Genomic DNA, 15,532 nt, shown 5'->3' on the forward strand with positions numbered 1-15,532 from the left:
AGCTGTTGAAGATGTGAGGTTCAAGGTCGTCAAATAGCCACGATTCAAGGCAACAGACGCCACATGTAAGCGGAGCTGTATGATTGGTGTGGTGGCGGTACACTAACGACCCTGGAGCAGCCACACTTTACAGAGGAGTTTAGCTGTTCGGGGTTAGACTTTTGATGAAGGGACAGCTATCCACATGCTTCACTTCGGCCCCACGACAGACTTCCCATGACAGCGAGTCTCGATACTTGTACACAGAGAAAACGACCACTTTCTTTAGCAACATACCACAGCACTCAATTTCTCCGGAACAAGCCATTGCGGACTTATAATTCATCATGGCCAACGCCGCTGAAAAGATCTCGGTCTATAATCTTGCTGGTAAGCTTTCCCGCTCCTCATAAGCTCTTATACGAGACAATCTTCTGACACGGTGGCTTTCGCGACACAGACCTCAAAAACACATCCGACGATGCTATCCCCAACTACCTGAACTCTCTCAAGTTTCGCCAATCTCATACCCTCACCGATGTCCGCCTTGCGCTCGGATACACTGCTTTCGGCGTTGCAGCTGCTTGTTTCCTCTGGGACTACAAGCTGGGCTTCGAGAGCACGAAATACTACACAGCTGCTGCCGTTACGCTCTACACCTTGATCAATAGCGCCTTGACACTATGGATTATGTTCCGTGAAAAGGGTGTCGTGTACGAGGGAACTTCACCCTCAGGAGAGAAGGTCAGGCGAAGTTGCTCACATCTTCTTTGCAGTCTACTAACACCTTTGTTAGATCTCCATCAGCAGCTCTACAAAGAAGAACGTCCCCATCTACAACCTCACTATTACCGTCACCGATAAGAACTCGAAATCCACTGTTCACAAAATCTCCAAGCCTTTCAGCGGCTGGTTCGACCAGACTGGCCAATTTGTTGCTGTTCCCTTCCAGGAGCTGCTCGCAAACTCAGTACCTTTGATCGGCAAGCGGGACCCCAAGCGTGTCGCCGTCTCTAAGGAGTTGTTGGATGCCAGCCCTGATGTTCTCGATGCTATTCTGGCTGCCAACGCCACTGGTGCTGAGGCCGCGTCCACACCAGAAGTAACTGAGAAGAAGGGTGGTAAGCGACGCAAGGCGTAAAAAGGGGTATGGGAGACGAAGAAGTGGTTATATATAGTATGGCGTTTGTAGGGAACCATATTGATACCATGCACTGGCAGGACATTGTCAGAACTCCGACAGAACGTCTGATTATGGTTCTTGTGCTTGATTATTGTCCAACTCTGAATGGTCTCTGTGCTATATGAACCTTTTCCGAGTACCTATCTATCGCCAATCACGAAAAGGAGATCAAGTCCCATAATGCTCTCACATTGCCTCTATGTAGAAAACAGCTCGTCATCTCACTTGAGATCTACCCAAGCTGCCCTTGCCAATCGTGCTGTCTTTCTCACCTCTCGTACACGGTGTCCACACACCAATGTCAACTGTCGTTGCACTTGAGGCGCATGTGGTATCAAGTGCTGGGAGTCGTATGTATGTGGTAGGCTCCCGACGATCTCCAGCGCAAGCTTGCCACAAGCACCCTCCGTCTCTATATCAGCAGATGTGGGGGACGGTTTATGTGAGAAGACACTGCTGCAGATCTTGATGATGCTTCGAATGTGCCCCTTACCCTTCTCGGGAGCCTCTGCAAGTGTATTCTTAATCACGTCCAGGGCGGCCTTGGTTTCAGGGCCGATGCCACTGTTTTGCGCAACGCCGATCGAGATTCGGAGGATGCTGTCTGCATCGGCTTCATAGATTGGGAAACTCATGTGCTTAACCAAGAGCAGCACGGCGGTGCTGTAGTTCGCCTTGGCCTGTTGGTCCTGGGCCTCTGCTTCCTTTCCAGTGGCGGCTTGTAACATTGGGCTGACAAGTTGGAAATAGACCTTCTGGGTCCAGAGGGGTTTGACGATGGCATAACAATCTTTAGTAAGCGGTTGCTGCGGGGCCACAATCATTTCAAGTCGTCGAGCAAGTTCAGCGCCAAGCTGGGGATCTTTAGGGGATTCCTTGACCACATCTAATAGTGTCTTTGCTTCCTTGCCGCTGTATCGTCTGACCATTCCCGCAACAAGGGCATAGATAGAGGTGATTTGCTCCAAGCGAGAGGCGTCATTTCCTGACGTAGATGCCGGTAACAGACTCGAGGATCGTTGCTCGAGAGCTGCTATGAGACTTGGAACAGTCTCAATCTTGAACTTGTTTGCTAGAATAGTCAAGATGGAAAGCGTCACTGGTCTGCTAAAGTTTGTGTCCGCTGCGCATCCGCTGAGAATCAACTCTTGGGCAACCCCAGTGTCAAACTACCAATCGAGTTAGTGATAAAGAAGACGGGTTATGATCACAGTGACCTTACCAGGCGAGATACTGCTGATGGTTGCAAAGCTTGCAGTATACCAAAAGCCAAAACATTTGGCGCTTCGGATGCTAACCAACTCCAAGATGAGCCATTCTCCAAGCTTGACTGAGCTTCCGGCGCCGTCTTGAGAACCGCAATGGAATCATCACGGAAGAGGCTAATAGCAAAACTCTCAGCCTTGAGTGATGTTTGTTGAGTTTCACTGAACTCGTGGACCACAAAGCCTGCAAGGGTGGAAATAAGATGAAGATACTGGTGTCCAGAGACTTCATCGACATTGGCGAAGTCATCACTCAGACTCAGAGCTTGTTTACCTGTCTGGGGATGTGTGTCAATGACCTTGGTTGCTCGGCGATACAGTTGCCGGGCAATGAATAGGGTAATGAGTAAGAACTCGCTTCTTATCTCGGCCACAGAGGCTGACTGAGAAACTCGGCTATGATAGTCAGGAGAAGACCCAGTTACTGTCTCCCCACCAAGCTTACTCAGGGCAGGGTAAGCAGAGCCAATCTTCTGTAAGTGCTCGTCTTCGATGGAGAATTCTTTATCAGCGTTCTTTGCCAAGCAGGCGTCGTTGAAATATCGAATAGTGGATTGAATTGTAGCGACCAAGGCACACCAAATTTCAGGATCCGACTTGGACTCGAGCGAATCAAAGAGTTCTGAGAGGAATGCGCGGATAGAGTAAATGAAGTGATCGAAACCGTCGCATGGTGTGAAAGGTAGTTCTGACGAACCCAGGTATGCAACCAAACCTCCAAGAGTCTTGATCGTCTCAACCGTATCGGGAACATTACCATTTTGTCGGCTGGAGCGAATGGTGCTCAAACTCTCATCCACAAGACCATTGAAGCCACGAGGGAAGTACCGAATAGCCCGTTGGAGAGCCTGGGCAGCATCGTTAACGAGTTCATCGCCCCCAGATGATCGAGGGTAACCAGGACCTGACTTCTTGAGAATGGCGAAGAGAGATGAGCAGATTTCCGAGCAAGTTGACTCGGGAAGTAATCGCTGAGAAATGTCGCTTGCACCATTGTTTGAGAGTTCCAATGACTTGGAAGGCCGTTGGCAAACCAAAACTCCAGCTCCCGGGACGGCCTGCGTAGCAACCTTGATATCATCATAAGAGGCATCTGATTTAGAACCAAGGTTCACAGGGTTCTTAAAGACATCTTCATAAAGAGACTTGAAGAAACCGTCTATGGCAGCAAAATCCTCCCGGTCCTCAGCGGCCATATTTGTGTCAACTAACAGGAAACGAGTTTCTAAGATGACATGCAAGACTTTGAGAAGATCCTGGGTATGAACAGGTGCCTTTGGATGTCGCAAGTTCTCTTTGATATGTGTAATGACGGGGGCAGCCATTAAGACAAAAGCGCTGGGCTTGGAGCTCAAGACACTGACCATAAGTCGGCCGGCGGGTGAGGTATACATGGTTGTCGCAAGGTCTGGTACGCAGTCTCGGGTAACCGATAATGTGTAGTCGCGGAGGCTATCGCCAGTGAGTCGTCGAGTGAGAGACTTGAGAACTTCCAATGTGCCCCAGATGGTATCTTCAATTTCTCCGTTTCGAACCTCATACTTCAAGCTGCCCCATATTTGATTGGCATAGGGGGCAATCGCTTTCTGAGGATGGCTGTACTCATCGAGACAGGCTTGCATTGTTTTGAGGATATCGAGCTAGTTTCGGTCAGCTTAACTCCTCCATTTGAAGAATAGGGGTTCTACCAACCTTGACATTGACCGTCACAGCATCACCCTGATCCAACTTGCCCAAAAGGAATGGAAAGACCTTATCAGCTAATAAGTGGTTTGCTGAAAAGCATTTTCGCAGTGCTAGCTTCAGCTCTTCGGGGGTGATTGCAACCTGAGATGCTCGAGGGAGTGAAATGGGGAAGTATGGCTTGAAAACACCATACACCTCTTCCAATACGTCTTGAGAGACTGTGTACTCAGACATGAACAATCTCAAGATATCAAACCACACCATCAGACACTCGGGGTCTCTTTCACTTCTACACAGTTGAATCAAGTCGAGCATAAAGCCAGCAGACGAGCCGTGTGTGTTCTGTAAATCACTGGCGACACCAGGAGTTGTCATGAGTAATCGTATGAGCTCGTAGATCTCGAGTCTGGTCTTGGATACTTGGCGTGGGAAGTCGTCCTTGAGAGAGCACACTTTCTGGATAATGTCGTGTCCCATGTGCCGTTGGAAGGACTTCATGGCGACTATCCTAGATAGAGCGCTCGCGGAAGGCATAATTCCAGCTTTATGATCGACCTCGAACATGGCTCCGAAGAAGCTGACCAATAATTTCACTGATCAATTGTTAGACAAAATCGCAGTCAAGTTTAGTACATGAGTTTACCTTGGCTGGGTTTCAGAATATCATTGCTGAGAAAATCCAAAGTCCGCGATAGAAACTCGAGCGCTATTACAGTTAGACATGACCGATACCACGACATATGAACCGAGACTCACCCTTTGCCCTCGCCGTCCAATCTGGTGTCTCATTCTCGGCCTCATTACCACCACCTGGCATCCAAGGCTGCACAGATTCGACCCATCGAGCTACAGGGTTTGTATTGGCCGCTGCAGCCTGAATCTCTAGACAAAGTTAGAACATCTTCATTTAGCAGGGATGGACTAAAGCACCGTTGGCAGCCTTCTTGGCTATCGCTGTCTGTTGCCCCTCATTGTCAGCCAGAACAAATTCAAGAGCCCATTGCCTGAAGTCCGCCATGATAAGACAGTGTGAGACCGCACAATCCTTTCGAATGTCTTCTTGGATGCACAAAGCCAACTGTTTGCCCTATTTCAAACAACTTATAAAGAGAAACCTGCAATTTTGCCCCTCGAGTTTGCGATAGTGAAGTGGCAGAAAGTTGATGCCCACCAAAAGCGGTGAAATTGTATGGCGGGGTAGTTGAGCACTGTAAGTAGTTGGCTTTCTGCAGAGTGATGTTAGAAGTAAGAGAATAACATGAGAGATGTTGTGCAATAAGTTCCAGATTCTTTGGTATATCTCTGTTTCGAGGTTTTTGATATAAGTCTTATCACATTGGTCCAATTGCTGAAGCCCTCTTTGTCATCATGCCAAACTCCGAAGCCGGCCCAACGCCGTCATTCCGCAGACACGGCCCCACTACAGTATTTCTTGGGTTGAGTGACGACAGCGAATTTTGGTGGTCGGCCCCTGTATTTCTTTCTCCGTCATCGACCTCCAAAGCACATCAACACAGCCGAGCACGACACGTCCACGGGTGACTTGTCGACTCAATTGACCTCCAGCATGGCCTCACTACGAATTCCTGCCCTTCGCCGGCTTGTAGCCGCTCCCATACGCACCACCCGAGCTATCAACCAGCGACGATGGGCCCAAGTTCACGATATTCGCTTCCTCGCAACAACCCAACCTTCACAGGCCGTCGTCGAGAAGTACAAAGAGAAGCTGAACCAGAAGGCTCAAAAAGAGGGCCTCCAGAGCATCGACCAGCTCAAGGCAGCTTACGCGGACAAAATCGATGCTGAGCGTCGAAAGAGTGGTATTGAGATTCCAGTTGGAACAATTCCTCAAGCACCCGAAACACCAGTCGTCCAACCCAACGCCGACGACCCCCCTGGACAAGACCAACCCACCCGAGACCCTCGCGATCCTCCTACAACTCCCCCTCAACATCCTCCAGCCGGCTCGGATAAGCCTGCTGTCAAGACTCTAAATGACATCATTGACCTCCCCAAGGCACGGGAGCTTCCAGAGAAGGAGCTTACTGCTATCTGGCGTCTACGACATGCCTCATCTGAGCAGAACCTCTGTGCTGTAATCCCGATGTCTACATACAAGGCCATGGAGGACGCTGCACGAATAGCACCTCAATTCGTTCTCCCAGTGCCTCATCCCGCCCAAGGCGCAGAGATTCACTTCCTGCAGTGGACCTTTGATGCCTCGTCCAAGACTAGCACTGTTCTGTTCACGCAGCTTGCTGAATACAAGAACCGAGGCGAGTTTGCGCAGCCTCACACTACCATCACACACCACCTCGACCTCGCGGATGAGCGAGGTCTGGTTTTGATGCAGGGCCAAGTCCTGCCTGACCGAGGTGTTACACCAGAGAACGCCAAGTGGTTACTCATGTCTCTACAGCGATTCTATGGTGGTTGGGATGGTGAGGAAGTCGAGCTGACTGGTGAGCGTAAGGATAGGGCTGAGGAGCGAAAGAAACTGCTGAACTGGTTCGCAGCTGGCGACTCAAGATTCAGTGTTGATAAGCTGCTGGAAGAGGCTGAGCGCATGGGTTAAGTATGGGGGCATTCAGTTTCAACCGTGAGTTCCGCGCCATGGTTTTGTGTTATTAAAGGCAAAGAGCGCAACATACACCTAAGAAAGGCGATGAATTGTGGAATATACGACTAGTGTACAAGATAATCTAAACACCTACCACATCCTACGATATCCTCTCGTTTGCAGTGATCTCATTTCTTCTATATAAAAATGGTGTAGACTTGCTACTAAGCACTGCAGTTGATGTAAGTACTACAAAGTATAGGATGTCATCCAATGTTAACTTAATCCATAATTACAATAATGTGTCTAAATTCGTTGCCTCGGTATTCAACATAACATAACCAACCTCAACGCCATCCGAACAATCCCATCTCCCCATAGTGAAATTCAACTCGAGGTATCTGACAGTGTTGATGTTCACAAAGCTAAGCAGAGATATTCGTAACATGATATCAATCCATACATGCTCCAATCCGTACATCCTTTTGTCTTCCATGTATATCCGCATCCGTCTTTCGTCTCCGTATATTGGTTCATGTGTATCGTTATGTCTCTTCGAACACTTCCTAAGTCTCGCCACTACTGCTCGATTGGCACTCCTCTACCATATCTTCTTTGACCGACAGTTTCGCCTTTTCTGGTAGTACCGCCTCACAACCTTCAGGGACGCGGCAAATATCGCGTGCATTGCATGTCTTCCATAGAACCTCGCGTACTTCTTTGAAAACCTGATCGACCGCATCCATCGCCCAGATGACATCTAGATGTTCGTATTCAGGGATCACCTTGCTGTGGACCAGGTTGACATGAGGCTCGCGGCCCTTCTCAAACCGCCGGAGCAGTTTCCTTCCGTCAACAAGATCGTCGTTACCACAAACCCACATAGCCATAGGTGGCGCCTGTTTGTTGTACCACGCGGTAGAGCCCTTGGGATGTTTCCGATGAGCCTCAAGCGCCGACGAGGTCCTTGGTGTCACGGGTCGTCCATCTCCCTTAGAATCCATGTGCTCCTCAGCTCTAACAATTTCTTTCGTCGACAAGATGCATTTGTGCTTGGCAAAGCACTCTCGGCCAAGCCACCATCGCATAGATTCGGCGCTGACGTAAACAGGCGCAAACTGGAACATGCGATTGCGAAGGCCACGATCCCAGCGGGCGTCAGTCCAGTCAAACAGAAACGAGAAGACTTTGTAACCAAGCCAGCCATATAGACGGGGATCCAACAGTTTGTGCATCTGCATCATGAAAGGGATGAAAGCATGGATGCCAAACATGAGACGAAATAGACCTGGCGAAATAATTCGCATGAACTTGAAGTACATCTTGCCGATCAACGGCCCAGCATATGCGGCTGGGGCGAGAGCACAGAATACGGTCAGCTTTTCGCCCAGCTCAGGTCGTTGTTCTTTGGCCAAGGCGACAAAGGTTTGAGTTGTACCTTGGGAGTGGCAGATGAGTCCAATCTTTTCGAAGCCCGTCTCTGTGATGACTCGCGACGTCAGCGCGGGAAGATCGAACACGCCCATCTGTCTAATATTCCAGCACCACATCCTCGGGTCGTTGTACTCAAGCAGTGCATGCTTGGGCTTGAATCCACAACGATTGTTGCCAAGCCACACGTCATATCCAGACTTGCACAGCCAGAAAGCGAGAGAGTCGTCATCGTTACAGCAATAAGCACCCGAGCTTTGTAGGAGGCCATGCATGAGCAGCACGGGGAACTTTGGCTTCTGTGATGGGTCTTTGAGCTTCTTCCTTTGGGGTTGGAATACTTCCGGCCCCTGATCAGACCTTAGGCTTTCCTCGAGTTCGGTATACTCCTTTGGGTCGTAAACATGCCATAAGTCGATTATGAAGCCATCCTCGGTCTGAACCTCGAAGGTCTCAACGTCTAGGCCAACTCTGCGCGCATAATATGCGACGTCGCAGATGATTGGGTCTGGTCCGCCTTCGGTTGGTGGGAATTCCTCAGCATTTTCCATCCTGTCTAGCGTTCGTCCATTTGATGATTTTTGTTTCCAAGCCTTTTCTTGCTCGCGTCTTGTTTGAGCTCTGCGTTTCTCTTCTTCGTAGAATGGCCTATCAGAATCAGGATCGCGAAAGGTCAGCCGGTACCAGATGTTCTTCCAGAGCATAGGTATTGTCGTGAACAATGAGCCCAAGACGATGACCCCGAGAAAGGCCAGGCTGAGAAAGAATGCACTGATTCGAAAGAACATGCATTGAAGATTGCGCAGCATATTAGGAGGTCCGTACAGCGGCAGCGGGGGAAAGAGAGGATTGGTATGAGAAGGGGGTGTCTGTTTTCGCAATGTGCTGTTGCTATTGGACTTTTGTAGAGATGCGCCATTCTGTTCTGAAGGCAGCTGAACGACCTTTTTCTGCTCGGGGTTTGCAATCTCGACATTGGATATTTTCTCCTTGGTTTCGTCTCCTGCTTTGATTTCGACACTCTCAGGCTCGCCTTGAAGTTCTTCCCTCAGAACATTGAGCTTATGCGCCTCCTGCAACGGCACACCGGGAAGACGTTTTCCATCTGAAGTGATGATAACAGGGTCATGAGGCGTGACAAATTGTGCTTCGATGGCAACCCCGGGGTCTTGGCCCGTTGGATGTTGGTGTGAGAGCTTCTCAGCTTGTTGTGAGAATTGGACGGCTGTCTCGGCTAGTTTCTTGCCTACAATTTTAGGGTGATGCTCTTGCGTCGCTGTTGACGAGCCATGCTGTTGTTGTGTCATGGTTTCTATACAATTATCGATTATGATGGCCGACCCAGCCAGTAAAGAGTGTGTAGATACCAGATGATAGTATGGCTATGGCTGTGCGAAACAAGTACCTAGGTGGACGACTGCCGGCCCTGAGATGCGTCGTGGAAGAGAGATCTACTGTTCAAGGGACAATTCGCATGTCGGACGGGGAATTATAAAGGATTACGGAGATACAAATCCAGGACGGAGATGGCCAATGCAAAAACAGGTCAAGGATGGATAAAAAGAGGGTGGGATCATAAGGAGAATAGATCAGATGGTGTACGTCCAATATTCCACTTAACGGACAGACCGATTGTTGACTTGAGTCTCGGTAGTTATGCGGTGTATAAGGGACTGGCGTGATGATGAGAAGCTGTCGAGACTGTCTAGACCGAGTCTTTTCCTTTGTGATGGCTAGAAAGAAGGGGAAAGCCCGTTTCAAATTCATCAAACAGGCCGGCAATGTCTAATCATGGGAAGTGACAGGGCAATCAACTGTGAATGGTCGCTAATAAGATGGAGTTGCGTCATGGGAAGTCGATAGAAGCAGAGTTTTGGCCAGACAGCCGGATTTGTGGCGGGAACTGCGACTTTAATGAGCGATGATCCTTGCTGATAAGCATGTGAAGGCTGTCAAAAGGGGTCTAAGAGATCATCTAATTTGCGTTCTCAGCTGTACTGTCTTGTATGTTTTGGATGATCATGCTGCATCAGACACTGCCAACGGCCAAGAATTGATGATGCGTATGACATTCTGTATCTGAGTACTGCTTGCTTATACAATTAGGGAAATGATAAGAGCGTATTCGCGTCGTAAATGATTACCCAGACATCCATGATGATATATGATTTCGTTTTCGTCCATATGATGCTGATACTGAAGACACTTGGATAAGTTAGCTCAACAAGTAGGACCAAGTATCCGATGCCGCTTGTGTCATTCCTCATGCAAGATAAGCTATTTTCAGCTCCTGTTGATCTTGCGCTGTGCTTCGTTTCTCCAATTGAATCGCCGTTGCAGGGTCTCGCTATGAATCGACCAACCCTGGACTTGGCTTTTTACCCCAGGCTGGAGACGCTGGAGACGCTGCCCGGGCTTCTGGAGTTGCGGACTGATACCCGCCTATAGACTAAGGTAGGCACCTAGGTAGCAGACTGAAGGGAAAACTTGATAGAATCTTCATACAGAACTACCTACCCAAAGAGTAGGGGGCTATGTGATGAGTTTACTTTGGCTTCTACTATTCAACCCTCATGTTTTTGGCTCCCTGAAGGCAGATTAGATTGCTGTTGTACACGCTTCTCCGCGTTCGGGGCACCTCACGGGCTCTCGGTCTCGGTACGTACCTCGGAGCGGCAGAGTCCCCGCGTAGCACCTACCAACCTTAGCCAAAGCTGGGAGAAGCCGAGGCAGGCCACTGTTGCTGCTTCGGTCGCTCTGAGCCGCTGCCGAGCTCCAAAGCCACCTCCAATTTCTTAATCTCAACCTCACAGTCAGTAGCCTCATCCTCATCCTCATCCTCATCCCCTTGGGGTTTCTTTTTTTGTTTACGCGCAATTGTATACTCGAGATTGCCCTTTCTTGTTTGTTTGTCCAGACCTTGCGATTTTAGCAATTGAAGGATTCCCAGAGCGATGCAGTGATCCCCGCGTTTGCGCTTCGAGCTTCCTGTATCAATATCGTCCTCCGCAAACTTTACCACATTCCCTCAAGCTTGACTCCTTCTCAAGATGGCGTCCTCTTCAAAGCCAGCTTTGACTTCGAGCAGGCGGAGGAACCGCAGACGTCGCCAGGATAAACCTGCCATTACTGCAAAACTGGTGCTTGACGATCATATTAAGAGCGATGTCGGCATAGTATCCGAAGACATCTTTCGAGACCTCTTCCCCCATCTAGGTAACGGTAAGTGAAGCATATCTTTCATTACAAGTCAATACTAGAACGAAATCCCAGCTCAACTCTACCAAGGCGCTACCGAAGACGTTCACCACATTGCGATCGCTCCGTGGATACCCAATGCCAACCCTACCGACAGTCCATGGTCAATTGTACCCATTATCGAGTCTTCCGCACTCGCGCCCTCGACCGTCCGATTCTCACCGTCTTCTGCTTCCTTACAAAGCTTTGCTGTGACGTTACAACAGGTCGCGCCATCCAAGCTATCAAGTCACAGCCGCGGCGGAATCGAGATCCTCGTCCTTGACGTGGCGCCCGTTCCTCTCGAAACTGTCTTTGTGAGCTTGGAGAGTGAATTGACGAAAAGACTGGAGAATGGGGAGGGTACTTTCTTTCGAGACCACCCTGCCAGCTCAAAGGCGAAAGGAGCCGATTCAACACCGGACGGGCGTCTTGTGACTTCTCTGAGAGCTGCCCTGGGCAGTCTAAAGGTTGTACATGCTGGTGATTTATTTCCACTACCTCTTCCGCCTCACCCTCTTACACACGTGCCTCCGAACCCTGGAAAGATCATGCTGTGCGAGCCTGTTGCCCAAGGTGTTTTAACAGAGTCAACCAAGATCATTCTCATGCGCGGTCGTATCCATACCAAGCAGATACGCCGCGTTGCTTCGATGACCGCTAGCCAACAGCTTAATGGTGTTCCCGAAGATGAGGATGATACCAGCAATGACCAGTTCTACTCTGCAGCTGAGGATCGCGATAAGTCAGGAATGACCACCGAGGACATGGAGTCTGCGACCGAAACCGAGCCAGATATGTCCGATTTCGACAACGAGGACGAATTATCAGATGATTCTATGGACGATATGATTTCTTTGCAAGCACCAACCTTGCCCACAACCAATGCCAGCGGTGTATCAACACTACAGCCAGGCACGCCTATGACAGTTGGGACGCTTCGTGGCAGGAAAACAAATGGAATCGCAACGCCTGGCTCCGTTTTCTCCAACTTCACTGCGACCACTGCTCGACCAGACCGACCTCGAGGTCGTCTCTTCAAAGCACAGGGTCTGATGGAACAAATTCCGACAGACCTCTTACATCCGAAGCCATCCTTAGAAGACGATGAGGAAGCGCGAATCTACGTTGACGTGACATCACTGAGCCGTATTGGATGCTTCTCTGGAGATTGGGTACGAATAGAAGCTGCAGAAGAACCCCCTACGAATGGATTTGGTGCATTTGGCCTCGGAAGTTTTGGACAAGTTGAGTCAGAGCCTGCCAAGTGGCGACCCGTCCGAGTCTATGGCCTCCCTGAAGGCTATTCGCAACGGCCAATGACTAGAATACCCAGCGCTAAACACGGCGAGAGAAGATTGTCATTCTTCGAATCCCAGATTCAGCGGCCCGCCAGTCCTACGGCCTACGCCTCGCCTATCCTCTTAGCCAATCTTGACGATGCACCCTATCTACGTCTTGCGCCCTTGAAAAAGGCATCATATCAAGGCAAGGGGACAATCCCTCGGTTTACAAGTGCAGCTCGTCCGCCTTACGCTCGAGATATTACTATTCACCACATTCGAACTCCCATTTCTGCAGAGCGAGCTTTCCAAACCGCCGTTCTGGGTGGTCTCAAACGGTATTTCGCCCAGAAAATCCGCCTTGTTCGAAGCGGCGATCTTATCGCTGTCCCAGTCGACGCTGAGCTTGGCCGCACGCTCCAGGAGATGCCTGGCGCAGGAGGATCCGAAGTGGACGATGTGATGGCACTTACTGCTGGTGGACAGGAGGGAGGAAAGCAACCCTCCAAGTTCGACAGTGTAGCTTGGTTCAAAGTTGGACATATCCAAATCCAGAAAGCGGACGAGGATGAAGATGGAAGCGCCGAGGCTTTCTGGGGATCTGTTGCGTGCATCGATAGTTCATCTGTTGCAATGCATGGTTCAGGCTTCGAAACAAGTCGCATACCAGGTATCAAGCAGAGCACATGGCAATATTATCTTGGTCTCAAGAAGACCCCCAAGAAGGCATCGGAGTCGACCCCGGCTCCAATTCAGGAACCTGAGTTGCCATATGTGTCACCTCTCAGACGCCAGTTGAGGGAGTTGATCGCAGCAGCCACTAGCGCCAGAGCGATTCATTTGAAGATGCCTCCTGTCGCAATTCTGTTGACGTCAACACATCGAAATATTGGAAAGTTGACTCTAGCGTCAGGCGCTTGTTCCGATATGGGTCTTCACACATATAAAATCGACGCGTATGATATTCTCAGTGAAGGAAGCGGCAGTGGAAGCGATGTGAAGACTGAGGGTTTTCTCAGGACAAGAGCCGAGCGTGCCATGAGTTGTGGTCCCGATTGCTGTGCTTTACTTGTTCAGCACGTCGAAGCCCTGACTGCTGATCGCATTGAGTCAACGATCAAGGAGATCCTAGAAGACACACGAGTTTTGATTGCCACAACGAATGAGGTTGACAAAGTACCCGATGGCGTTCGAGCCTTGTTCACACACGAGTTGGAAATGACAGCTCCTGACGAAGCGGAGCGTGAGTCTATTCTGAAATCCATCATTAGCGATAGGGGTGTCAGTCTTGAACCTTCGATCGACCTCAACTCAATTGCTCTCAAGACCGCTGCGCTCGTGGCTGGCGACTTGGTAGATGTTGTTGAGCGTGCCTCTATCGCTCAACAGTCACGGCTAGAGCAGCTCTCAGCCAAGAATACGCATGATAACACGATTATCACGGTACGAGATGTTCAGGTCGCTGGTGGTCCCCTTGCCCGCTGTCTTACCAAGGGAGATTTCGAAATTGCTGTCGAGGCTGCTCGCAAGAACTTCTCTGACTCTATTGGTGCACCCAAGATCCCCAATGTTACCTGGGATGATGTTGGCGGTCTCAACAATGTCAAAGAAGCCGTTACTGAGACCATCCAATTGCCACTTGAACGTCCTGAGCTGTTTGCGAAGGGTATGAAGAAGCGATCAGGTATTCTCTTCTACGGTCCTCCTGGAACTGGAAAGACACTCTTGGCCAAGGCGATTGCTACTGAATACAGTCTCAACTTCTTTAGTGTCAAGGGACCAGAGCTTCTCAACATGTATATCGGAGAGTCCGAAGCCAACGTTCGACGTGTGTTCCAACGTGCTCGCGATGCTAGACCTTGCGTTGTATTCTTCGATGAGTTGGATTCAGTGGCACCAAAGCGTGGCAACCAAGGCGACAGTGGCGGTGTTATGGACCGTATTGTCTCCCAGCTTCTGGCAGAACTGGATGGTATGTCTGGAGGTGATGATGGCGGCGGCGGTGTTTTCGTTATTGGAGCAACCAACAGACCAGATCTTTTGGACCCTGCCCTTTTGCGACCTGGTCGGTTTGATAAAATGCTTTATCTCGGTGTCTCTGACACCAATGACAAGCAGCAAACCATCCTGGAGGCACTGACCAGAAAGTGAGTTGACACCATTAACCCTCTAATTCAACAGTGGCTAACCTCTTTGCAGATTCACACTTCATCCATCAGTATCCCTCGCTTCGGTGGCAGAGAAACTCCCCTTCACATATACCGGTGCCGATTTCTATGCCCTCTGCAGTGATGCAATGCTGAAGGCCGTTACACGGCAAGCCACAGCCGTGGACAATAAGATTCGCGCCATTAATTCAGATCCAGCAACCCAACATCCCATTTCCACCGCATATTATTTTGATCACTACGCTACCCCTGAAGACATTGCAGTTATGGTTCAGGAAGAAGACTTCCTGGCGGCTAACGACGAGCTCGTACCTAGTGTCAGTGCTGGCGAACTGGCTCACTATGAACATGTCCGGGCAACCTTCGAGGGAGTCCGAGAGAAAGAGCCGGAGAGCAAGCCACCTCCAGTTCAACGTGTTGTCTCAGGGGCGTCGACATCATCAAAGGGCAAGGGCAAGGCAGTTGCTTCAGGAACAAGTAAAGGCAAAGGCAAGGCGATCGCATTGGCAAGCGGCGAGGAATTCGATGAAGAGGACGAGGTGGGTGATATGAATGGCAGATCCAAGGGCAAAGGCAAGGCACCTATGGGATTCCAAGATGGAACAGCCAGCGATGACGATGGATTGTATTAGTTGGGGATGGAGCATTACGGCATTATATAACATTATATAGCATTTTTGTATATTGAGTGTTTGAGGGGAGATTGGGTATTTCTTGTTATTAATGTCATGGTGGTATAT

General features: G+C 49.8%; 5 protein-coding genes across 5 annotated transcripts; 3 read left to right on the forward strand and 2 right to left on the reverse strand.

The window, feature by feature from the left end:
* Window positions 1-326: 326 nt before the first annotated feature.
* Window positions 327-1,120, forward strand: FSUBG_3162 (microsomal signal peptidase subunit; the record flags this gene model as incomplete). The annotated part of the gene is made up of 3 exons (XM_036681014.1): window positions 327-369; window positions 440-723; window positions 776-1,120. 3 exons carry the CDS (start codon window positions 327-329, stop codon window positions 1,118-1,120), a joined length of 672 nt encoding a protein of 223 aa, XP_036541410.1.
* A 263-nt stretch (window positions 1,121-1,383) lies between these two features.
* FSUBG_3163 (DNA repair transcription mms19) lies at window positions 1,384-5,131 on the reverse strand (the record flags this gene model as incomplete). The annotated part of the gene is made up of 6 exons (XM_036681015.1): window positions 1,384-2,331; window positions 2,385-4,067; window positions 4,120-4,706; window positions 4,757-4,819; window positions 4,870-4,995; window positions 5,044-5,131. 6 exons carry the CDS (start codon window positions 5,129-5,131, stop codon window positions 1,384-1,386), a joined length of 3,495 nt encoding a protein of 1,164 aa, XP_036541411.1.
* A 549-nt stretch (window positions 5,132-5,680) lies between these two features.
* FSUBG_3164 (ATP synthase mitochondrial F1 complex assembly factor 1) lies at window positions 5,681-6,688 on the forward strand (the record flags this gene model as incomplete). The annotated part of the gene is made up of 1 exon (XM_036681016.1): window positions 5,681-6,688. The coding sequence occupies one exon, from the start codon at window positions 5,681-5,683 to the stop codon at window positions 6,686-6,688; it is 1,008 nt and encodes a 335-aa protein (XP_036541412.1).
* Window positions 6,689-7,239: 551 nt separating this feature from the next.
* On the reverse strand, window positions 7,240-9,411 carry FSUBG_3165 (triacylglycerol lipase; the record flags this gene model as incomplete). Its single annotated transcript, XM_036681017.1, has 1 exon — window positions 7,240-9,411. One exon carries the CDS (start codon window positions 9,409-9,411, stop codon window positions 7,240-7,242), a length of 2,172 nt encoding a protein of 723 aa, XP_036541413.1.
* Window positions 9,412-11,154: 1,743 nt separating this feature from the next.
* Window positions 11,155-15,424, forward strand: FSUBG_3166 (peroxisomal biogenesis factor 6; the record flags this gene model as incomplete). Its single annotated transcript, XM_036681018.1, has 3 exons — window positions 11,155-11,326; window positions 11,378-14,771; window positions 14,824-15,424. 3 exons carry the CDS (start codon window positions 11,155-11,157, stop codon window positions 15,422-15,424), a joined length of 4,167 nt encoding a protein of 1,388 aa, XP_036541414.1.
* Window positions 15,425-15,532: the final 108 nt, after the last annotated feature.

The sequence above is a fragment of the Fusarium subglutinans genome (assembly GCF_013396075.1).
Source record: "Fusarium subglutinans strain NRRL 66333 chromosome Unknown NRRL66333_c0000027, whole genome shotgun sequence".
Taxonomy (NCBI): Eukaryota; Fungi; Ascomycota; class Sordariomycetes; order Hypocreales; family Nectriaceae; genus Fusarium; species Fusarium subglutinans.